The sequence below is a fragment of the Somniosus microcephalus genome, unplaced genomic scaffold, assembly GCF_052327205.1.
Source record: "Somniosus microcephalus isolate GS21.2 unplaced genomic scaffold, FLI_Smic_1.0 unresolved_chr4, whole genome shotgun sequence".
Taxonomy (NCBI): Eukaryota; Metazoa; Chordata; class Chondrichthyes; order Squaliformes; family Somniosidae; genus Somniosus; species Somniosus microcephalus.
In genome coordinates, this window is record NW_028225182.1 from 35,172,876 (window position 1) to 35,198,128 (window position 25,253).

The 25,253-nt window shown below is 49.3% G+C and overlaps 1 protein-coding gene across 1 annotated transcript in view; it reads left to right on the plus strand.

Moving 5' to 3' along the window:
* The window catches only part of LOC147090509 (protein phosphatase inhibitor 2-like), a 79,419-nt gene that overhangs the window by 32,017 nt on the left and 22,149 nt on the right, over nucleotides 1-25,253 (plus strand). Inside the window, exons 3-4 of the mRNA XM_085977035.1 lie at nucleotides 11,933-12,001; nucleotides 17,657-17,754. Coding sequence (XP_085833161.1) covers nucleotides 11,933-12,001; nucleotides 17,657-17,754 — 167 coding nt within the window. The remainder of the gene's footprint in view (nucleotides 1-11,932; nucleotides 12,002-17,656; nucleotides 17,755-25,253) is intronic.

Genomic DNA, 25,253 nt, shown 5'->3' on the forward strand with positions numbered 1-25,253 from the left:
GCCAGTAGGTGTCGAGCAAAGATTTCATTCGGGGACTTGACAAATAGCTGCTGTAAAATTTGGATAGCAGCGTCGTAGTCTATACAGTCCTCAATATAATCATACACATGAGGGGATATGTAGTTAATAAGCATTCGTAACTTATTAGAGGCACCCGCCCCACATTCTTCAAGAAAGTTGCTAAAGGTACGAAACCAATGCTTCCATACCTTCGCTGCCGCAGGTGCATTCGGGTCCAGGTCGAGACGAGCGGGTCTAAGGAGTTTTTCCATGGTGGATCAGTTTCTTGCCCAAGTTCCTTTCTGCGGTTCGAGTTGCAGCTGGTTGTTCCGAATCACCCAAGGCGTGGAGACGATAACAAGTCGATTAAATTGACGTAATAAGGACTCACTACGCACTTGGTTATACATAAAGCAAGGCTTTAATCGACTTGTAACAGAACATGGAGGTCTAGTTAGTAGCCACTAGCTTCCTGTTTCCAGACTGTCTCTGGCCAAGCTGGGCCCATGCCCTAGTATTTATACTCCTCGGGCGGCGCCCTCAGCTGGCCGTTCAGTAGTACTTCCTTGTAGAAGTTGCGATTCATAACAGCCTGTTTCTGGGCTGCAGACTTGATGATGTAACTCCTCGCTGCTACCCTTCACTGTTTCGCCAACTTTCGCCTGACGCCATTGACTCTCAGAGAGGTGTGTGTGTCTTCGGTGCGCGGGCCTAGATGGTGATTGCTGGCCAGTGGGGCGGGGGGCGTTGAGCATCACAAGAACGTACGGCCCTGACCTCACCTCGATCATTTCCAACAGGGGTCACCAGGTAATAATTAGAGGCCAGAACCCTGGTTGACTTTCTCATCACCAATGCAGGGGTGTTGTGGCCAATGGCAGCCCCCGCTCATCTGCCCCACCTCCCACCCCCACCACTGCTGTGCTGGTCGAGGGTGTTGTGTCCGAGAGTAATAAGAAACAAGACTTCAGGGGGAACGGTACAACAGGTGTTTACTCAACGTGGCTCACTCTGGGACTGACTATACAGATTACTACTCAGTGCTATATACAGGTGTGGTTACTGCCGGTACTGCAGTATACATGAGCTGTAAAAAGTAGTTCCCCCCTTAAAGGTATATACATTACAGAGGGCGGCTTGTTTCTACATTTGTTATCGGGATGGGGGCGACTGTGGCAAGGCCGCATTTATTGCCCATCCCCCAGTCGCTCTGAGGGCGTGAATGGTCGAGCAGCAAATTCAGGACTGACCAGACCAGGAAATTCAGGATTGACTGGAAGCAAAAACCTGCGCCTGGATTTCAGGTTACCTTGTGTTATGACCAACCAGAATTAGAAAGCTGGGAGTTTGGGGATTGTTGATGCTAGCCTTTCACTCTTGGATTTAGCTTCAGATCCAACACGACTTGGGAGTGTTTGATGGGACAGTGTAGAGGGAGCTTTACTCTGTATCTAACCCGTGCTGTACCTGCCCTGGGAGTGTTTGATGGGGCAGTGTAGAGGGAGCTTTACTCTGTATCTAACCTGTGCTGTACCTGCCCTGGGAGTGTTTGATGGGACAGCGTAGAGGGAGCTTTACTCTGTATCTAACCCGTGCTGTACTTGCCCTGAGAGTGTTTGATGGGACAGTGCAGAGGGAGCTTTACTCTGTATCTAACCGGTGCTGTACCTGTCCTGGGAGGGTTTGATGGGACAGTATAGAGGGAGCTTTACTCTGTATCTAACCCGTGCTGTGCCTGCCCCGGGAGTTTTTGATGGGGCAGTGTAGAGGGAGCTTTACTCTGTATCTAACCCGTACTGTACCTGCCCTGGGAGTGTTTGATGGGACAGTGTAGAGGGAGCTTTACTCTGTATCTAACTCGTGCTGTACCTGCCCTGGGAGTGTTTGATGGGACAGTGTAGAGGGAGCTTTACTCTGTATCTAACCCGTGCTGTACCTGCCCCGGGAGTTTTTGATGGGACAGTGTAGAGGGAGCTTTACTCTGTATCTAACCCGTACTGTACCTGCCCTTGGAGTGTTTGATGGGACAGGGTAGAGGGAGCTTTACTCTGTATCTATCCCGTACTGTACCTGCCCTTGGAGTGTTTGATGGGACAGTGTAGAGGGAGCTTTACTCTGTATCTAACCCGTACTGTACCTGCCCTGGGAGTGTTTGATGGGACAGTGTAGAGGGAGCTTTACTCTGTATCTAACCCGTGCTGTACCTGCCCTGGGAGTGTTTGATGGGACAGTGTAGAGGGAGCTTTACTCTGTATCTAACCCGTGCTGTACATCTCTAGTTGCCCTTTGTGAAGGTGGTGGCGGGCCTTCTTCATGAATCGCTGCAGTCCGTGTGATGAAGGTGCTCCTACAACACCTTTAGGGAGGGAGACCCAGGATTTGGACCCAGCGACGATGAAGGAATGGTCGATATATGTCCAAGTCAGGATGGTGTGGGATTTGGAGGAGTACTTGGGAGGTGGTGGTGTTTCCCTGCACCCGCTGTCCAGATGACACTGGTTGCTCTAAATGGTCTATTACTCAACATTAGGAGAGAATTGTTTGGACATTTCCATTTTGTTTTACTCTTCTCAGCGATGGTGCTGTAATACGCCAGTCAAAACTGGGATGGTGTGTAATGTCTTCAAGATCAAGCACAGGGCAATTCCCAGGCATACACTGCCAACAGCCTTGTCACTATGGTGGTGCAGGTAGGCTATATCCATAGATTCTCCCTGAGGACTTAACCACATCCAACACCTTGCTTCGTGGCAAAGCCTTGGGGCAGCTCACTCAGAAAGTGTTCCCCTTTGTTACATCTCTCCAACTATCTTCCTTCTCTTTCTGTTTCTAGGGACATTGGAGCAGGAGGAGGCCACTCAGCCCCTCGAGCCTGTTCCGCCAATCAATGAGATCATGGCTGATCTGTATCTTAGCTCCATCTACCCGCCTTGGTTCTGTAACCCTCAATACCCTTGCCTAACAAAAATCTTATCGATCTCAGTTTTGAAATTTACAATTGACCCCCCAGTATCAACAGCTTTTTGGGGGAGGGAGTTCCCGATTTCCACTACCCTGTGTGTGAAGAACTGCTTCCTGACATCACCCCTGAACGGCCTGGCTCTAATTTTAAGGTTATGCCCCCTTGTTCTGGAATCCCACTGCCCCGCTCTCTCCCCATAATCCTGTATCAATCCCAAACTAATCCCACTGCCCCGCTCTCTCCCCATAATCCTGTATCAATCCCAAACTAATCCCACTGCCCCGCTCTCTCCCCATAATCCTGTATCAATCCCAAACTAATCCCACTACCCCGCTCTCTCCCCATAGCCCTGTATCAATCCCAAACTAATCCCACTGCCCCGCTCTCTCCCCATAGCCCTGTATCAATCCCAAACTAATCCCACTGCTCCGCTCTCTCCCCATGGCCCTGTATCAATCCCAAACTAATCCCACTGCCCCACTCTCTCCCCATAGCCCTGTATCAATCCCAAACTAATCCCACTGCCCCGCTCTCCCTCCATAGCCCTGTATCAATTCCAAACTAATCCCACTGCCCCGCTCTCTCCCCATAGCCCTGTATCAATCCCAAACTAATCCCACTGCCCCGCTCTCTCCCCATGGCCCTGTATCAATCCTAAACTAATCCCACTGCCCCGCTCTCTCCCCATAGCCCTGTATTAATCCCAAACTAATCCCACTGCCCCGCTCTCTCCCCATGGCCCTGTATCAATCCCAAACTAATCCCACTGCCCCGCTCTCTCCCCATAATCCTGTATCAATCCCAAACTAATCCCACTGCCCCGCTCTCTCCCCATAACCCTGTATCAATCCCCAAACTAATCCCACTGCCCCTGCACTCTCCCCATAGCCCTGTATCAATCCCAAACTAATCCCACTGCCCCACTATCTCCCCATAGCCCAGTATCAATCCCAAACTAATCCCACTGCCCCGCTCTCTTCCCATAGCCCTGTATCAATCCCCAAACTAATCCCACTGTCCCGCTCTCTCCCCATAACCCTGTATCAATCCCAAACTAATCCCAGTGCCCTGCTCTCTCCCCATGGCCCTGTATCAATCCAAAACCAATCCTACTTTCCTCAGTCCTTTAGATTTATCTGCTCCAGTGAAAATATTCCCAGTATCTCAAGTCTCTCCTCATATGGATTGCCTTGACATCAACAGTAATCGTGTCCAATTGTTTAGTTTTCACCCTTCCTCTCCCTGCATAGGAGATCGATGTTCCAGCCTTGCATATTCTTTCCTCAACCTCCTCAGCCTCTATCCCTATCTATATCCCAATCCCTATCCTTATCCCTATCCCTCTATATCTCTCTATCTCTATCTCTCTGTCTCTATCTCTCTGTTTCTATCTCTATCTCTATCCCTATCTCTCTATCGCTATCTCAAGATCTCTATCTCTAGATCTCTAGCTCTCAATCACTACAATCTCTCTATCTCTACAATATCTGTAACCTCATGGCCCGACACATCCCTCACTCTACCATTACCATCAAGCCAGGGGACCCACCCAAGAGCATGCCAGGAGCAGCACCAGGCGCACCTAAAAATGACGTGTCAACCTGGGGAAGCTGCAACACAGGACTACATGCAGGCTAAACAGCGGAAGCAGCATGCTGTAGGCAGCTAAGCGATCCCACAACCAATGGATCAGATCAAAGCTCTGCAGTTCTGCCACATCCGGTCGTGAGTAGTGATGGACTATTAAACAACTAACGGGAGGAGGAGGCTCCATGAACATCTCCATCCTCAATGATGGCAGAGCCCAGCACATGAGTGCAAAAGACAAGGCTGAAGCGTTTTCAACCATCTTCAGCCAGAAGTGCCAAGTGAATGATCCATTTTGGCCTCCTCCTGAGGTCCCCACCATCACAGGAGCCAGTCTTCAGCCAATTTGATTAATTCCACGTGATATCAAGAAACAGCTGAAGACACTGGATACAGCAAAGGCTATGGGCCCCGACAACATCCCGGCTGTAGTGCTGAAGACTTGTGCTCCAGAACTAGCTGTGCCTCTAGCCAAGCTGTTCCAGTACAGCTACAACACTGGCATCTATCCGACAAAGTGAAAAATTGCCCAGGTATGTCCTGTCCACAAAAAGCAGGACAAATCCAACCCGGCCAATTACCGCCCCATCAGTCTACTCTCAGTCATCAGCAAAGTGATGGAAGTTGTCATCGACAGTGCTATAAAGCGGCACTTACTCACCAATAACCTGCTCACTGATGCCCAGTTTGGGTTCTGCCAAGACCACTCGGCTCCCGACCTCATTACAGCCTTGGTCCAAACATGGACAAAAGAGCTGAATTCCAGAGGTGAGGTGAGAGTGACTGCCCTTGACATCAAGGCAGCATTTGACCCAGTGTGGCATCAAGGAGTCCCAGCAAAATTGCAGTCAATGGGAATCAGGGGGGAAAATCTCCACTGGCTGGAGTCATACCAAGCACAAAGGAAGATGGTTGTGGTTGTTGGAGGCCAATCATCACAGCCCCATGACATCGCTGCAGGAGTTCCTCAGGGCAATGTCCTAGGCCCAACCATCTTCAGCTGCTTCATCAATGACCTTCCCTCCATCATAAAGTCAGAAGTGGGGCTGTTTGTTGATGATTACACAGTGTTCAGTTCCATTCGCAACTTCCCAGATAATGAAGCAGTTCGTGCCCACATACAGGAAGACCTGGACAACATTCAGGCTTAGAAACATAGAAACATAGAAGATAGGAGCAGGAGTAGGCCATTCAGCCCCTCAAGCCTGCTCCGCCATTCAATGAGATCATGGCTGATCATCCAAATTCAGTGCCCTGTCCCTGCCTTCTCCCCATATCCCTTGATCCCTTTAGCCTTAAGAAATATATCCAACTCTTTCTTGAATATATTTAATGAACTGGCCTCCACTGCCCTCTGTGGCAGAGGATTCCACAGGTTCACCACTCTCTGGGTGAAGAAATTCCTCCTCATCTCAGTCCTAAATGGCTTACCCCTTATCCTTAGACTATGACCCCTGGTTCTGGACTCCCCGGCCATCAGAAACATCCTTCCTGCATCTAGTCTGTCCAGGCCTGACAGAATTTTATAGGCTTCGATGAGATCCCCTCTCAATCTTCTAAACTCCAGTGAATATAAGCCCAATCGACACAATCTCTCCTCATACATCATTCCTGCCATCCCAGGTATCAGCCTGGTGAATCTTCGCTGCACTCCTTCCATGGCAAGAACGTCCTTCCTCAGGTAAGGCGACCAAAACTGCACACATTACTCAAGGTGCGGTCTCACCAAGGCCCTGTACAACTGTAGCAAGATATCCTTGTTCCTGTACTCAAACCCTCTTGCTACGAAGGCCAACATACCATTTGCCTTCTTAACTGCCTGCTGCACCTGCATGCTTACCTTCAGCGACTGGTGCACAAGAACACCCAGGTCTCTTTTCACTTCCCCTTCTCCCAATCTATTGCCATTCAAATAATAATCTGCCTTTCTGTTTTTGCCACCAAAGTGGATAACCTCACATTTATCCACATTATAGTGCATTTGCCATGTTTCTGCCCAGTCACCCAATCTGTCCAAATCGTACTGGAGTTTCACGACATCTTCCTCACAGCATACCCTCCCACCCAGCTTTGTGTCATCTGCAAATTTGGAGATATTACATCCAAATCCCTCGTCCAGATCATTAATGTATATTGTGAACAGCTGGGGTCCTAGGACCGATCCTTGCGGTACCCCACTAGTCACTGCCTGCCACTCGGAAAACGACCCGTTTATTCCAACTCTTTGCTTTCTGTCCGCCAACCAATTCTCTATCCAAGTCAATACCTTGCCCCCAATCCCATGTGCCTTAATTTTGCACGCTAATCTCTTATGCGGGACCTTATCGAAAGGCTGATATGTGGCAAGTAACATTCGTGCCACACAAGTGCCAGGCAATGCCCAACTCCAACAAGAGAGGTTCTAACCACCACCCATTGACATTCAACAACATTACCATCGCTGAATACCCCACCATCAACATACTGGGGGTCACGATTGACCAGAAACTTAACTGGACCAGCCACATAAATACTGTGGCTACAAGAGCAGGCCAGAAGCTGGGTATTCTGCGGCGAGTGTCTCACCTCCTGACTCCCCAAAGCCTTTCCATCATCTACAAGGCACAAGTAAGGAGTGTGATGGAATACTCTTCACTTGCCTGGATGAGTGCAGCTCCAACAACACTCAAGAAGTTTGACACCATCCAGGACAAAGCAGCCCGCTTGATTGCCACCCCATCCACCACCTTAAACATTCACTCCCTCCACCACCGGCGCACCGTGGCTGCAGTGTGTACCATCTACAAGATGCACTGCAGCAACTCGTCAAGGCTTCTTCAGCAGCACCTCCCAAACCTGTGACCTCTTCCACCTAGAAGGACAAGGGCAGCAGGCGAACGGGAACACCACCATCTCCAAGTTCCCCTCCAAGTCACACCTGCCATCCTGACTTGGAAATATATCGGCCATTCCTTCATCGTCGCTGGGTCAAAATCCTGGAACTCCCTCCCTAACAGCACTATGGGAGCACCTTCACCACACGGACTGCAGCGGTTCAAGAAGGCAGCTCACCACCACCTTCTCGAGGGCAATTAAGGATGGGCAATAGATGCTGGTCTTGCCAGCGACACTCACATCCCGTGAATGAATTTTAAAAATCTCTATCTCTGTCCCTATCCCTATGTCTTTCCACTAGTGGTGGAGCTGGGTTTGGCCAAATGGGGGAAGCGTTGAAATGAAGATTTGCCTGGCCTGGCAGCAAGGGGCCCGAGCTGGGGAATGCCGACTTACCTAGTCCGGAGGCCGAGTCGGGAACCCCGGAGAGTTGAAGGCCGGGCCTGGAGGTCGAAGATGTTAGAGGTGTACAAGCTTATGACGGGTTTGGATAGGCTAGATGGGGAAAGGCTGTTCTCACTAGTTGGTGGTACAAGGACTAGGGGACACAGATTTAAGCTTTTGGGCAAGAGATACAGGGGGGGACGTGAGGAAAAAACTTTTTACGCAGCGAGTGGTGAGGACCTGGAACTCGCTGCCGACGGAAGTGGTGGAAGCTGAGACACTCGGGGAGAAATTGGGTATCGCCCCGTTTGGGGCGCTAGTTCTGGCGACGCGCAAAGCCTAGCGCCAGTTGCGATTTAGCGCCACCTGGCGCGATATTGGGTTGCAGCGCCCCTAAAGGTGATTGCGGCACTAAATCAAGCGCTGCACACTACTCATAAGGCGCTAACCCGGCGGCGCAACCCAATTTCGCCGCGGCGGGGCGCAGCGAGGGTGCTGTCAATAATCACTTTCCCTGAGACACAGTGGCGCCGGCCAGCTCTTAAAGGGGCAGGTCAATTGGCATCACCAGATACACTCACTGCCTTGTAGGCCTTCAAAGCGGTGGGAGCCTACCTGTGGCGCACCAGCCTAGCAAGACATGGAAAGGGTGAGGCAGAGGGCGGAACGCCTCACTGATGGGGCATTGGATGCTTTGGTTGGCGCAGTGGAATCAAGGCCAAGGAAGATGGTCGGAATGTGATTTATGTTTTGGACAGTCTCCCGGGTGTGAGAGGCAGTTATATGTCAGTGTATTAGTTTTGCTTTCTGTTGCCATAGCTTTCTCATGTTTGAAGGAACCACATTTTGTGTAATGAAACACTTTCTTCATTTACAATGGCCATGCCTGCTATTTACATGCATCTTGCCCTTCATAGGCTTGGGGGTATCAGACCGGTTCCATTCCTGTTCTTGGAATGGCAGCAAGCATTCCGTGAGAGGGGCCTAGAAGCTACTTCTGATCAGCCTCTGATGCGCAGCCTGAGAAGAGCCGCTCGCGTAGAAGTTCAGGCCAGCAGCCATCTTCTCAGCCGCCGACAGAGATGTCCTGCACCTTATCTGAGGCTGCAGATCTGGCTGAAGCAGCTGGCACAGCTCAGTCACCACCTCCTTTCTAAATTGCAGCCTTCTGACACACTGCTCCTCCGGCATGTTCATGTAGGAAAACTGCTGTCGGATAACCCTGCCAGCGTAAGGTCTGCTGTGGCACGTCTGTTGGCCCTCCTCCATCTGGCCATGCCCGCTCCCCTCTCCCTGCATCTCAGTGCCCTTTCCAGATGATTCAGCAGCAGGACGTTCCCCTCCAATGCAGCCCCCATAATAAGTGCCCACAGGAAGGTTCCCCATTGTCAAGGCTCACCAACAGCAAGGTGATGGTCAGAAGGCTGAAGATCGTCTGCCTGCGCTGGCTCAGTGGTCAAATGGCTCTCAGTGTGCAGCTCAGCAACTCATTGTAGCTCTCGAGGAAGTTGTGATCCAAAAATGGCTGCTGCTTTTAAACCACACCAGTCCCCTTTAAATAACGCTCCTCCAGCCCGAGAGCGATTTGGTAAGGCCCAGGTAAGCTGTCACTATTAGCGCCAGGCGCTACGGAGGGGGGCGCCTCTGAATTTCCGGTCCGGGGCACCCAAAAGGCGTTGCACACTCAAATTACGTCATAATCAGCCTGCGCCCATAAGCGGGCGCTAAGATTTAGCGCCGGCGCTAAATGCATGCTCAATATGGGGCGAGCCTTGCGCCCGCCCGGAAATTGGCTAGCGCCCCACTTCTCGGCCTCTTTAGGCGTTAATCGAGGGCACTATCAACCGAATTTCTCCCCCTCAATGTTTTCAAGGGGAGACTGAATGGGCACTTGAGGGAAATAAACTTGCATGGCTACGGGGATAGAGCGGGGGAATGGAACTGACTGGATTGCTCTACAGAGAGCCGGCACGGACTCGATGGGCCGAATGGCCTCCTTCTGTGCCGTTATGACTCCATGGAGGAAAGATTCGGTTGCTTTGCCCCTCCTATTAGTGCCCTAAGAGGGCGCTAATGGGGCGCAAAGCAACTAGCGCCCGGGCGTGGCAATGTTTGCGCTGCTCGTGAAATTGACCAGACATTAAACACTACCGCCACGATCTCCTGCGTCGGCAGATCGTGACGTCAGTTGAGCGTGCAGCGCCCCGTTAGCACCCCGGACCGGCTATTGAGTGGCGCCCCCTGCCTTACCGCCTGCTGTTGGCAACGACAGGTTGAGGGGAGCGTTTTGCAGTCGGGAAGCGACTGGGGGAGCGCTATTTAAAGGCGACCACTTCCTTTGCTTTATTTGTCGGCGACATTTTTGCACCACGCATTCTGAGTGAGAGAGAGAGAGAGACTTCTGGAGAGATTCAATGCTGTGTGAAGGAGTTTTGGGTACTGAGCAGCACTTTGCAGGTTCATTTTGATTTGACCTTCCTTGTATCGATTTAGAAGAGACTGTGGGGGCTGCACTCTGAGCTCTTTCCCTGGGTCTCTCCATTGTTCTTTCCAGCAGATTTGATGTACAGGTCTCTCCAGGCCGAGATTCAAGGCTGCAATGAGCAGGGTGTGGATGGAGAGCAAGATCGACCCTCCCCTTTAAGAACTGGCCGGCGCCAGTGTGTCTGTGTTCCATTGCTGACTGACATCACAGGAGCTTCGCCAGCGCTCTGAGGTAGCGCCTTGCTCCCCAGCCTTTGCGCTGGTGTGTAGCCCCTGATTTAGCGCTCCAATCACCTCCGGGGGCGACGGAAGCCAATTTGCACTCGGAGGCGATAATTAGCGCCAGGCGCTAAACTTTGCGCCTGGACGATAATTGCGCCCCAAACGGGGGCGACACCGAATTTCTCCCCCTATGACTCTAGGCTCTGGCATCCAAGCTTTCGGTCAGCTCTCCCAGTAAGGTTCAGTATCTGCTCCTCCCTTCTACGAAGGTGCCGTGGCGTAGTGGTTATGCTAATGATCACAGACAGTGTGAGTTGAAATCCCGCCACAGGACAACTTAAAAATCCAACTGCTTCTCTGACACCCTTTGCCCCCGTCTGGGCCTACATGTGACTCCAGTCCCACACACAAAGTGGCCGACTCTTAACAACCCTCTGAAGCGGCCCAGGAAGCCACTCGGTCGTCTCAAAACTCTGCAAAGTAGAAGGACTGCAGCGGCTCAAAATGGCTGCCCACCACCAGCTTCTCAGTGAAAGTAGGGACAGCGCAATAAATGCCAGCTTTGCCGGCGACGCCCACACCCTGAGAATGAAGAGATAGAAAAATATTCTTAGGAATTTTTTTTTTTCCATACGCAAGTTGTTGTCGTCGGGTCTTAAAGGCCTTTTTTTTGAATCTTCAACATGTGGTATAAAACTTATAGGTGGCCTCAAAACAGCCCCCTCACCCCACCTCCCACCCCCGAGAGAAATAGCCGGTGAGAATTGCCAGACGACGAAAGCAGAAATTTGTTAAGTTCATGCCCCCTTTCCGCCGTGGCTCAGTGGGCAGCACCCGCGCTTTCTGAGTCGGAAGGTTGTGGGTTCATAGTCCCACTCCAGAGACTTGAGCAGAAAAATCTAGGCCGACACTCCCCAGTGCCAGTGCTGAGGGAAGCGCCGCGCTGTCGGATGAGACGGGAAACCGAGGTCCACGTCTGCTGTCTCTCAGAGTGGGTGTAAAAGATCCCGGGGGCCACTATTGCGAAGAAGACCAGGGGAAGGAGTTCTCCCCGGTGTCCTGGGGCCCAATATTCATCCCTCAACCAACCTCATTAAAAAAAGAGATGATCTGGTCATTATCACATTGCTGTTTGTGGGAGCTTGCTGTGCGCAAATTGGCTGCCGCGTTTACAGCACTTCAAAAAAAAAGCATGCTTCATTGGCTATAAGGCGCTTTGGGACGTCCTGAGGTCGTGAAAGGCGCTATAGAAATGCATGAACTTTTTTTCTTTTACCTCCCCCCAAAATAGAGAGAGAGAGAGAACTCAAATCCACGACAACATTTCATTTGCATAACGCGGAATGCAGACATCGATGCCCATGCGGGTCCTGTCTAGACGGTTGAGTGACCTCCTTGTTCTCATTTTCATCCTTCCAGATACGACATTGATGATGAGGCAGGGAGCAGCTCCAGTCCCACTTTCACCATGGAGGAGTTGTCAGCAAGGTGCAGTAGTCGACATTTTTCCGCGGATTTCATTCCCTGCTTGCGGACAGATTGATCAGACGGTGTGTTTAATTTCAGAGCCTCGGAGGAGGGGGGGGGGGCAGTGGCTGGCTTGCGGGGGGTCGGCGGTGGACGGGAGGATCACTTCCTCGGTGACTTGTACCCACAGTTCACATCAAATCCGCATAAGACCGTTGGGGGGGGCGGGGGGGAGGAGGGGGGGAAGGAAAACCAAAAAAATATGCCATTCTCCTCTCTTGCTTCACCCTCGCCCGACATCCCCCGGTTTGGGAGGGTGGGGCCACCACCTCACGACACCGACGCCAGAACCCTGGCCGTGATTTTTCCTCTTCCCCTTCCCAGCCCATCCCAGTGGTGTCGAGGACGCTTTTGACCCAGCTAACTCCGCCCGGGACGTTGAACCTGGGACCCTCGAGGGGAGTTAAACACTTCAGCGTCAATGCAAACCTTTGCAGGACCTAACAGGAGTTGCCGGTGAGCATTACATGGGGCCTCATCCCCTTTTTTCTCAAGTGTACATAAGAACATAAGAATTAGGAGCAGGAGTCGGCCATACGGCCCATCGAGCCTGCTCCACCATTCAATAAGATCATGGCTGATCTCCAACCTCAACTCCACTTTCCGGCCGATCCCCATATCCTTTGATTCCCTTAGTATCCAAAAATCTATCGATCTCTGTCTTGAATATACTCAACAACTGAGCCTCCACAGCCCTCTGGGGTAGAGAATTCCAAAGATTCACCACCCTCTGAGTGAAGAAATTCCTCCTCATCTCTGTCCTAAATGGCCGACCCCTTATCCTGAGACTGTGACCCCTGGTTCTAGACTCTCCAGCCGGGGAAACAGCCTCTCAGCATCTACCCTGTCAATCACTCTAAGAATTCTATACGTTTCAATGAGATCACCTCTCATTCTTCTAAACTCCAGAAATGCGCACTAGAAGCAATGGTAATGAATGGGCACTGTTGCCCGTTGTGCTCAATCCCCCCTCTAAATTTTCCTCTCCTGTTCCTTCTTAGCTACAACACACTGTCACCACACACTCTCTCATAGAAACATAGAAACATATAGAAACATAGAAGATAGGAGCAGGAGTAGGCCATTCGGTCCCTCGAGCCTGCTCCGCCATTCAATGAGATCATGGCTGATCATCCAAATTCAGTACCCGGTCCCTGCTTTCTCCCCATATCCCTTGATCCCTTTAGCCTTAAGAAATATATCTAACTCCTTCTTGAATATATTTAATGAACTGGCCTCCACCGCCCTCTGTGGCAGAGAATTCCATAGGTTCACCACTCTCTGGGTGAAGAAATTCCTCCTCATCTCAGTCCTAAATGGCTTACCCCTTATCCTTAGACTATGGCCCCTGGTTCTGGACTCCCCGGCCATTGGGAACATCCTTCCTGCATCTAGTCTGTCCAGGCCTGACAGAATTTTATAGGTTTCGATGAGATCCCCTCTCAATCTTCTAAATTCCAGTGAGTATAAGCCCAATCGACACAATCTCTCCTCCTACGTCATTCCTGCCATCCCAAGTATCAGCCTGGTGAATCTTCGCTGCACTCCTTCCATGGCAAGAACATCCTTCCTCAGATAAGGCGACCAAAACTTCACACAATACTCAAGGTGCGGTCTCACCAAGGCCCTGTACAACTGCAGCAAGACATCCTTGTTCCTGTACTCGAACCCTCTTGCTACGAAGGCCAACATACCATTTGCCTTCTTAACTGCCTGCTGCACCTGCATGCTTACCTTCAGCGACTGGTGCACAAGAACACCCAGGTCCCTCCTCTACTCCCTCTTCACCCACGACTGTGTGGCTGTTCATGGTTCCAACACCATCATCAAGTTTGCGGATGACACCACGGTAGTAGGCCAGATCACCAACAATGATGAGTCAGCCTACAGGGAGGAGGTCCAGCATCTCGTGAAGTCGTGCGCTGATAACAACCTGGCCTTGAACATCAAGAAAACCAAAGAAATCATTGTGGACTTCAGGAAGTCTAAAGGCGGAAGTCACACCCCCATCCACATCAATGGGGCTGTGGTGGAAAGGGTGGACAGCTTTAAGTTCCTCGGAGTCCACATCACGGAAGACCTCTCCTGGTCCCTCAATACCTCCTCTCTGGTGAAGAAGGCCCAGCAGCGCCTATATTTCCTAAGGAGGCTGAAGGGATGTAACCTGTCACCTCTGATCCTCTCTAACTTTTACCGCTGCACAATAGAGAGCATCCTGACAAACTGTATCACGGTATGGTATGGCAGCTGTAACTATTATGATCGGAAAGCCCTGCAGCGGGTAGTCAAAACTGCCCAACGCATTACCGGCACCCGGCTACCGACCATAGAGCAGATATACCAGAAACGCTGTTTACGGAGGTCACGGTCCATCATCAAAGACCCTACCCACCCCAGCCACAGTCTGTTCACCCTCCTGCCATCTGGGAGACGCTACAGATGCATTCGCACCCGTACGACCAGATTTAGGAACAACTTCTTTCCCAGGGCTGTCATCCTACTGAACTCCACAAATAAACTCTAAAGCCTGCACATCTGCCAATGCACTTTATTATGGTTATGTTTATGTTAATGTATTACAAGCCAAATGTATGTTGAATGTTTAAATGTCTTAATCTAAATGTACACTCTCGGGAGCCGCAAGCCTACATTTCGTTGTACTGCACTTGTGCACTAACAATGACAATAAAAAGTTGATTTGATTTTTTGATTTGATTTGATTTCCCCTTCTCCCAATCTATTGCCATTCAAATAATAATCTGCCTTCCTGTTTTTGCCACCAAAGTGGATAACCTCACATTTATCCACATTATAGTGCATCTGCCATGCATCTGCCCAATCACCCAACCTGTCCAAATTGTACTGGAGTTTCACGACATCTTCCTCATAGCATACCCTCCCACCCAGCTTTGTCTCGTCTGCAAATTTGGAGATATTACATCCAATTCCCTCGTCCAGATCATTAATATATATTGTGAACAGCTGGGGTCCTCTCCCTCCTTCCTGTACCTTCACTATGCTGAAGCCAAGACTCATGGCACCATCTCCTGATCCCTGGGATGAGAGGGCTATCCTATGAGGAGAGATTGAGTAGACTAGGCCTATACTCTCTGGAGTTTAGAAGAATGAGAGGTGATCGCATTGAAACATATAAGATTCTGTGGATGCTGAGTCGTTGAGTATATTCAAGGCTGAGTTCGATAGATTTTTGGACTCTGGAGGAATTAAGGGATAAGGGGATCGGGCGGGAAAATGGAGTTAGAGTCATAGGGGGAAAATTCAGTTTGCGCCTCCTGTTAGCACCTTAAGAGGGCGCTAATGGGGCGCAAAGCAACTAGCGCCCGGGCGCGGTGATGTTTGCGCCGCTCACAAAATTAACTAGACATTTTGCGGCGGCGCTAAACACTACCGCCACGATCTCCTGCACCGGCAGTTCGTGGCATCAGTCGAGTGTGCAACGCCCAGACCGGATATTGAGTGGCGCCCCCTGCCTTACCGCCTGCCGCTAGCAATGACATGTTGAGGGGAGCGTTTTGCAGTCAGGAAGGGACTGGGGGGGGAGCGCTATTTAAAGGCGACCGCTTCCTGCCTTTTTTATTGGTGACATTTTTGCACCACGCATTCTGAGCGAGAGAGAGAGAGACTTCTGGAGAGGTTCAACGCTGTGTGAAGGAGTTTTGGGTGCTGAGCAGCACTTTGCAGGTTCATTTTGATTTGACCTTCCTTGTATCTATTTAGAAGAGACTGTGGGGGATGCACTCTGAGCTCTTTCCCTGGGCCTCTCCATTGTTCTTTCCAGCAGATTTGATGTACAGGTCTCTCCAGGCCGAGATTCAAGGCTGCAATGAGCAGGGTGTGGATGGAGAGCAAGATCGACCCTCCCCTTTAAGAACTGGCCGGCGCCATTGTGTCCGTGTTCCATTGCTGACTGACATCACATGAGCTTCGCCAGCGCTCTGAGGTAGCGCCTCGCTCCTCGGCCTTTGCGCCTTAAGAGAGGTGTGTAGCGCCTGATTTAGCTCTCCAATCAACTCCAGGGGCGATAAAAGCCAAGTTTGCAGTTGGAGGTGATAATTAGCGCCAGGCACTAAACTTTGCGCACGGCCGATAATCGCGCCCCAAACGGAGTGATACTGAATTTTTCCCCCAGAGAGTCATAGAGTCATACAGCACAGAAAGAGACCCTTCGGCCCATCGTGTCTGCGCCGGCCATCAAGCCCTATCTATTCTAATCCCATTTTCCAGCACTTGGTCCGTAGCCTTGTATGCTGTGGCGTTTCAAGTGCTCATCTAAATGCTTCTTGAATGTTGTGAGTGTTCCTGCCTCTACCACCCTTTCAGGCAGTGAGTTCCAGATTCCAACCACCCTCTGGGTGAAAAAATTCTTCCTCAAATCCCCTCTAAACCTCCTGCCCCTTACCTTGAAACTATGCCCCCTGGTTATTGACCCCTCTACTAAGGGGAAAAGTTCCTTTCTATCTACCCTATCTATGCCCCTCATAATTTTGTACACCTCAATCAGGTCCCCCCTCAGCCTTCTCTGCTCCAAGGAAATCAACCCCAGCCTGTCCAGTCTCTCTTCATAGCTGAAACACTCCAGCCCAGGTAACATCCTGGTGAATCTCCTCTGCACCCTCTCCAGTGCAATCACATCCTTCCTATAGTCTGGCGACCAGAACTGCACACAGTATTCCAGCTGTGGCCTAACTAGCGTTTTGTACGGCTCCATCATAACCTCCCTGCTCTTATATCCTATGCCTCGGCTAATGAAGGCAAGTATCCCATATGCCTTTTTAACCACCTTATCTACCTGTCCTGCTGCCTTCAGGGATCTATGTACATGCACACCAAGGTCCCTCTGATCCTCTGTCCTTCCTAGGGTCCTACCATTCATTGTGTATTCCCTTGCCTTGTTAGTCCTCCCAAAATGCATCACTTCACATTTTTCAGGGTTAAATTCCATTTGCCAGTTGAGGTCGAAGATCAGCCGTGATCTCATTGAATGGCAGAGCAGGCTCGAGGGGCCGTATGACCTACTCCTTCTCCTAATTCTTATGTTCTTATATAATCCTGTTCTAATGCATTCTTTCCCAGGACCTCAAAACTGCGGAACTCCTCACCTCCCCCGAGTCTCACCTTCCGTGACCCAAGCAGGTATTGAATGTTCCTCCAACCCCAGGAGGCAGAGAGAGAAAGCCCCATTGACACTCGCCAGCCAAGGATAAGAGTGGCGGGATTCAAAGCCCAGGCTCTCCGAAAGGCAATCCGCTCGACCCTTGTCCTCCGGTACGGAACTCCAGTTCTCTACTGCCAGAAGCTTTCTAGGTGGGACTCCAGCGCCTCACCACTGGAAGACCCCGACACCATTCCCGAGGGTCCTGGGGGGGTGGGCTGCGGTGGCAGCGCAAACGGGGACGAGAGCGAATTGGCAGCCAATGAATTGCAAACTGCACTGTCTGCTGATTCGTCATCGCCCGCTTGGCACGACTGCCCCGAGATCAGTTCCACCCCCTTCAGGTCTGTGGTTTTTCTAATAGCGGTTTTGTAGAAGGTAAGCTTGCTTTGAATAGAGGGAGAGTCATGTTCCAAGAATGTAATTGTCTGTGCATGCTTTAGGATGGGCGCTCTGAATACTACAAGCAAAGCCAAAGCAGAGAAACCAGGGGCTGAAAACATGGATTATGACAAGGATGATCTCCCACTAGATGAGAGAGGTAAGTATATCAGCTACACTGTCATTGTGTATAGGAACATAATAACATAAGAATTAGGAGCAGGAGTAGGCCATAAGGCCCCTCGAGCCTGCTCCGCCATTCAATAAGATCATGGCTGATCATCGACCTCAACTCCACTTTCCTGCCCGATCCCCATATCCCTTAATTTCCCTAGTGTCCAAAAACGTATCTATCTCAGCCTTGAATATACTCAAAGACTCAGCATCCACAGCCCTCTGGGGCAGAGAATTCCAAAGATTCACAACCCTCTGAGTGAAGAAAGTCCTCCTCATCTCAGTCTGAAATGGCCGACCCCTTATCCTGAGACTGTGACCCCTAGTCCTAGACTCTCCAGCCAGGGGAAACAACCTCTCTACATTTATCCTGTCAATCCCCCTCAGAATCTTACATGTTTCAATGAGATCACCTCTCGTTCATCTAAACTCCAGCGAGTATAGGCCCAATCTACTCAATCTCTCCTCATAGGACAGCCCTCTCATCCCAGGGATCAATCCAGTGATCCTTCGTTGCACTGCCTCCAAGGTAAGTATATCCTTCCTTAGATAAGGAGACCAAAATTGCCCAGTACTCCAGGTGTGGTCTCACCAAGGCCCTGTACAATTGTAGCAAGACTTCCTCACTCTTATACTCCAACCCCCTTCCAATTGGCCTTCCTAATTGCTTGCTGTACCTGCATGCTAACTTTCTGTGTTTCTTCTACTAGGAAACCTAAATCTCTCTGCACACCAGCATTTAATAATTTCTCACCACTTAAAAATTATTCTGTTTTCCTATTCTTCCTACCAAAGTGAATAAACTCGAATTTCCCACATTATACTCCACCTGCCACCTTATTGCCCACTCACTTAACCCGTCTATATCCCTGTGCTCTCCTCACAGCTTACTTTCCTTCCTAGCTTAGTGTCGTCAGCAAACTTGGATACATTACGCTCGGACCCTCCATCTAAGTTATTATTACAGATAGGAACAGGAGGAGGCCATTCAGCCCCTCGAACCTGGTCCATGCAATTAGATCAAGGCTGATGTGCATCTTGACTCCATTTACCCGCCTAGGTTCCGTAACCCTTAATCCCTTGCCAAGCAAAAATCTATCAATCTCAGTTTTCAAATTTTCAATTGACCCCCAGCCTCAACAACTTTTTGGAGAATAGAGAGCTCCCAGGGCAGGTACAGCACAGTGTAGAGGGAGCTTTACTCTGTATCTAACCCATGCTGTACCTGCCCTGGGAGTGTTTGATGGGACAGTGTAGAGGGAGCTTTACTCTGTATCTAACCCGTGCTGTACCTGCCCTGAGAGTGTTTGATGGGGCAGTGTAGAGGGAGCTTTACTCTGTATCTAACCCGTGCTGTACCTGCCCTGGGAGTGTTTGATGGGGCAGTGTAGAGGGGGCTTTACTCTATATCTAACCCGTGCTGTACCTGCCCTGAGAGTGTTTGATGGGACAGTGTAGAGGGAGCTTTACTCTGTATCTAACCCGTGCTGTACCTGCCCTGGGAGTGTTTGATGGGGCAGTGTAGAGGGGGCTTTACTCTATATCTAACCTATGCTGTACCTGCCCTGGGAGTGTTTGATGGGACAGTATAGAGGGAGCTTTACTCTGTATCTAACCCGTGCTGTACCTGCCCTGAGAGTGTTTGATGGGACAGTGTAGAGGGAGCTTTACTCTGTATCTAACCTATGCTGTACCTGCCCTGGGAGTGTTTGATGGGACAGTGTAGAGGGAGCTTTACTCTGTATCTAACCCGTGCTGTACCTGCCCTGGGAGTGTTTGATGGTGACAGTGTAGAGGGAGCTTTACTCTGTATCTAACCCGTGCTCTACCTGCCCTGGGAGTGTTTGATGGGACAGGGTAGAGGGAGCTTTACTCTGTATCTAACCCGTGCTGTACCTGCCCTGGAGTGTTTGATGGGACAGTGTAGAGGGAGCTTTACTCTGTATCTAACCCGTGCTGTACCTGCCCCGGGAGTGTTTGATGGGACAGTGTAGGAGGGAGCTTTACTCTGTATCTAACCCGTGCTGTACCTGCCCTGGGAGTGTTTGATGGGACAGTGTAGAGGGACACTTTCTCTGAATCTAACCCGTGCTGTCCCTGCCCTGGGAGTGTTTGATGGGACAGTGTAGAGGGAGCATTACTCTGTATCTAACCCGTGCTGTACCTGCCCTGGGAGTGTTTGATGGGACAGTGTACAGAGAGCTTTACTCTGTATCTAACCCGTGCTGTACCTGCCCTTGGAGTGTTTGATGGGACAGTGTAGAGGGAGCTTTACTCTGTATCTAACCTGTGCTGTACCTGCCCTGGGAGTGTTTGATGGGGCAGTGTAGAGGGAGCTTCACTCTGTATCTAACCCGTGCTCTACCTGCCCTGGGAGTATTTGATGGGACAGTGTAGAGGGGGCTTTACTCTGTATCTGACCTGTGCTGTACCTGCCCCGGGAGTGTTTGATGGGACAGTGTAGAGGGAGCTTTACTCTGTATCTAACCCGTGCTGTACCTGCCCTGGGAGTGTTTGATGGGGACAGTGTAGAGAGAGCTTTACTCTATATCTAACCCATGCTGTACCTGCCCCGGGAGTGTTTGATGGGACAGTGTAGAGGGAGCTTTACTCTGTATCTAACCCATGCTGTACCTGCCCTGGGAGTGTTTGATGGGACAGTGTAGAGGGAGCTTTACTCTGTATCTAACCCGTGCTGTACCTGCCCTGGGAGTGTTTGATGGGACAGTGTAGAGGGAGCTTTACTCTGTATCTAACCCGTGCTGTACCTGCCCTGGGAGTGTTTGATGGGACAGTGTAGAGGGAGCTTTACTCTGTAATTGAATTCAATTCAATTCAAATCGCTTTATTGGCATGATAAGGTACACCTTATGTTGCCAAAGCATCGAAAAACATTCATGGTTGAACACATAAACGCAGATCTATCCATACAGTGTATAAACAGATATATCCCTGAGCGTATAAATATACATTCGTATAATTTGTATATACTCTTTTCTTAGGTTTAATGGTTGTCCCTCTGTTTATGGCAAGCTGTAACATAGTGTGCCGCTAAGGTTACACAATTTCTCTGTTCCCCTAGTAGGTATGGGAGTTTTTGGTCGTCATTCAAATTTCTGAATTCAGGGCACATTTTTGCGAATTTTGGGTAGAAATTCTCCCTTATGCCCTGATATTTTCCACAAGCTGTGAGGAAGTGCATTTCTGTCTCCACCACTCCCTGACTGCAGTGAGAGCATATCCTGTCCTCTCTTGGCAGCCGGGTCTGTCTGTGTCTGCCTTTTTCGATGGCCAGGCTATGTTCACTAAGTCTGTACCTTGTCAAGGTTTTTCTCAGTTTGCTATCCTTTACCATGGTCAGGTATTCAGCCATGTTGAATTGTCTGTTTAAGGCCAAGTAGCAAATGAGTTTGTTTTGGGTTTTTGTTGTTTCTGCCCAATATGACAGATATTCTTCCTTTTGCTTAGTGACAATTGTGTTGGGTCGAATTCTCTGTGCTATGATGTCACTGTCCTGGGGCTGGTTATTGTTAGTAGTGTTAGTAGTTACTTCACTGAGTCCCAGGACTAGTTGACTGAGGGTATTCTTCTTTATGGTCCTCTCTTGGCATTTCAGGGCTTCGTAATGATAGCAGTGGGGGTTGCTCATTTTTAGGTGTTTCCAAAATTTGGTGGCTCTTTTTTGGATAGTAATTATTAATGGATATTGGCCTAGTTCTACCCTGCATGCATTGTTTACGGTTTTCCTTTTGAGTCCGGAGGATACTTTTACAGAATTCTGCATGTAGGATCTCAATTGGGTGTTTGTCCCATTTTGCAAATTCTTGTTGTGTTAGCGGTCCCCACACCTCACTGCCATAGAGTGCAATTGGTTCAATTACTGATTTAAAAATTTTGAGCCAAATGCTAATCGGGATTTCTATTTGGATTGATTTTTTTATGGCATAGAAAGCCCTTCTAGCTTTCTCTTTCAGTTCATTCACAGCCAGATGAAAATTTCCCGTAGAGCTGATTTTTAAGCCCAAGTATGTGTAGTTAGTGGTATGTTCAATTTTAGTTGTTCCAAGTGTGAAATTTATTCTGGGTCCCTGATGTCTGGATCTTTGCTGGAACACAAGGACTTTGGTTTTTTGGGGGTTTATTGTCAGGGCCCAGGTCTGACAGAACGACTCTAGCAGATCCAGGTTCTGCTGTAGACCCTCCTTAGTTGGTTACAGCAGAACCAGGTCATCTGCATAGAGGAGGAATTTAACCTTGGATTCATATAGGGTGAGGCCGGGTGCTGTAGATTGTTCAAGTAGTTTTGCCAATTCATTTATGTAAATATTAAAGAGTGTCGGTGAGATGGGCGAGCCCTGTGTCACACCATACCCCTGTGGGAAGTATTTTGTTTGTTTGTCTCCAATTTTAACTGCACATTTATTGTTTGTATACATTGATTTAATTACATCATATGTTTTTCCCCCTACACCACTTTCAAAAAGTTTCAAGAATAGACCGTCGTGCCAGATGGAATCGAAAGCCTTCTGGAAATCTATAAAGCAGGCAAAAATTTTGCTTTTGTTTTGATGAACATGTTTGTCAATTAGGGTCTGCAGGGTGAAGATATGATCTGATGTTCTATAGTTTGGTAGGAATCCAATTTGGCTTTTACTCAAGACATTGTGCTCCTCAAGGAAGTTTATAAGTCTTTTGTTTATGATACTACAGAAAACCTTCCCCAGGTTACTGTTTACACAGATGCCTCGATAGTTATTTGGGTCAACTTTGTCTCTACTTTTGTATATGGGCGTTATGAGTCCTTTGTTCCAGATATCAGGGAAGTAACCGACACTCAGAACCAAGTTGAAGAGTTTCAGTATAGCCAATTTCATTTTATCGTCCGTGTGTTTAATCATCTCGCTTAGGATGCCGTCTGCACCGCAAGCTTTTCCTGGTCGCAGGTCCTTGAGTTTTTCAAATAGCTCTTTTTCAGATATTATGGGGCCTATTGGGTTTTGGTTATCTTTTATGGCAAATTCGAGCTTTTCCAGTTTTTCGCATATTTGGTATTGCTCTGGGCTTAGTGTGTTTTTCTGGTATAATTTTTCAAAATGGTTTTCCCATGTGTCTCCGTTTTGAATGGCCAATTCGTCGTGTTGTTTTTTGTGTAATGTATTCCAGTTGTCCCAGAAACAATTGGAATCAATGGATTCCTCAATGGAGATGAGTGTATTCTTAATATACTGCTCTTTCTTGGTTCTGAGTGTGTTTTTGTATTGTGTTAGTGCCTGACAATAAGTAAGGCGTAATTCCTCGTTTTCTGGTTGTCTGTGTTTTTGGTTTGATATTTTTCTGAGTTTTTTCCTCATGTTCTGGCAATCGGAGTCAAACCATTTTTCGTAGTTTTTTGTTTTGGGTTTGTTCTTGCGAACTTTCAAGTTTGACATTGATGCCAAATTATCAGAAATATTATTTAGGTTATTCACTGCCCGGTTTATGCCTTCTTTATTGTGTGTGTATGTATTTTCCAGAAAGGTGTCCAAGAGAGCTTGAGTTGATTGATTGCTAATTGCTTTCTGGTATTTTTCCGTGCTGTTTTTGGCCCATCTGTAGGATTTTTTAATGTTGTACAGCTTACTGGGTTGTGTTTCTCTGTTGGTTGTTTCTGTCCTTTTAAGATATGCAGTAATTTGACTGTGATCTGACAGTGTTGTTTGTGGTTTGACTGTGAATGCTCTGAAAGAGGATGGGTCCAGATCCGTAATCATATAGTCTACGGTGCTGAAGCCAAGAGGTGAGCAATAGGTGGATCTTCCTAGGTAGTCTCCCATCAACCTACCATTGACAATGTACAGACCCAGGCTTCGACAGAGCTGCAGGAGCTGTTTTCCGTTAGCATTTGTCTGTTTGTCGCAGTTATGCCTGTGTGGATGGGAAGGGAGATCAAAGTGGTTATTCCCGAATATGTAATTGTTCCCCTGATTATTGGTGAAGTCTGGTTCTTCGCCAGTTCTTGAGTTGAGGTCACCACAGATCAACACATTTCCCTGGGCCTCGAACTGGATAATCTCCCTCTCTATGTTGGAGAAGGTGTCCTCTTTGAAGTACGGCCTAACCCGTGCTGTACCTGCCCTGGGAGTGTTTGATGGGACAGTGTAGAGGGAGCTTTACTCTGTATCTAACCCGTGCTGTACCTGCCCTGGGAGTGTTTGATGGGACAGTGTAGAGGGAGCTTTACTCTGTATCTAACCCGTGCTGTACCTGCCCCGGGAGTGTTTGATGGGACAGTGTAGAGGGAGCTTTACTCTGTATCAAACCCCGTGCTTTACCTGCCCTGGGAGTGTTTGATGGGACAGTGTAGAGGGAGCTTTACTCTGTATCTAACCCGTGCTGTACCTGCCCCGGGAGTGTTTGATGGGACAGTGTAGAGGGAGCTTTACTCTGTATCTAACCCGTGCTGTACCTGCCCCGGGAGTGTTTGATGGGACAGTGTAGAGGGAGCTTTACTCTGTATATAACCGCGTGCTGTACCTGCCCTGGGAGTGTTTGATGGGACAGTGTAGAGGCAGCTTTACTCTGTATCTAACCCGTGCTGTACCTGCCCCGGGAGTGTTTAATGGGACAGTGTAGAGGGCGCTTTTCTCTGTATCTAACCCGTGCTGCACCTGCCCTGGGAGTGTTTCATGGGACAGTGTAGAGGCAGCTTTACTCTGCATCTAACCCGTGCTGTACCTGCCCCGGGAGTTTTTGATGGGATAGTGTAGAGAGAGCTTTACTCTGTATCTAACCCGTGCTGTACCTGCCCTGGGAGTGTTTGATGGGACAGTGTAGAGGGAGCTTTACTCTGTATCTAACCCGTGCTGTATCTGCCCTGGGAGTGTTTGATGGGACAGTGTAGAGGGCGCTTTTCTCTGTATCTAACCCGTGCTGCACCTGCCCTGGGAGTGTTTCATGGGACAGTGTAGAGGCAGCTTTACTCTGTATCTAACCCGTGCTGTACCTGCCCCGGGAGTTTTTGATGGGATAGTGTAGAGAGAGCTTTACTCTGTATCTAACCCGTGCTGTACCTGCCCTGGGAGTGTTTGATGGGACAGTGTAGAGGGAGCTTTACTCTGTATCTAACCCGTGCTGTATCTGCCCTGGGAGTGTTTGATGGGACAGTGTAGAGGGAGCTTTACACTGTATCTAACCCGTGCTGTACCTGCCCTGGGTGTGTTTTATGGGACAGTGTAGAGGGAGCTTTACTCTGTATCTAGCCCGTGCTGTACCTACACTGGGAGTGTTTGATGGGACAGTGTAGAGGGAGCTTTACTCTGTATCTAACCCGTGCTGTACCTGCCCTGGGAGTGTTTGATGGGACAGTGTAGAGGGAGCTTTACTCTGTATCTAACCCTGTGCTGTATCTGCCCTGGGAGTGTTTGATGGGACAGTGTAGAGGGAGCTTTACTCTGTATCTAACCCTGTGCTGTACCTGCCCTGGGAGTGTTTGATGAGACAGTGTAG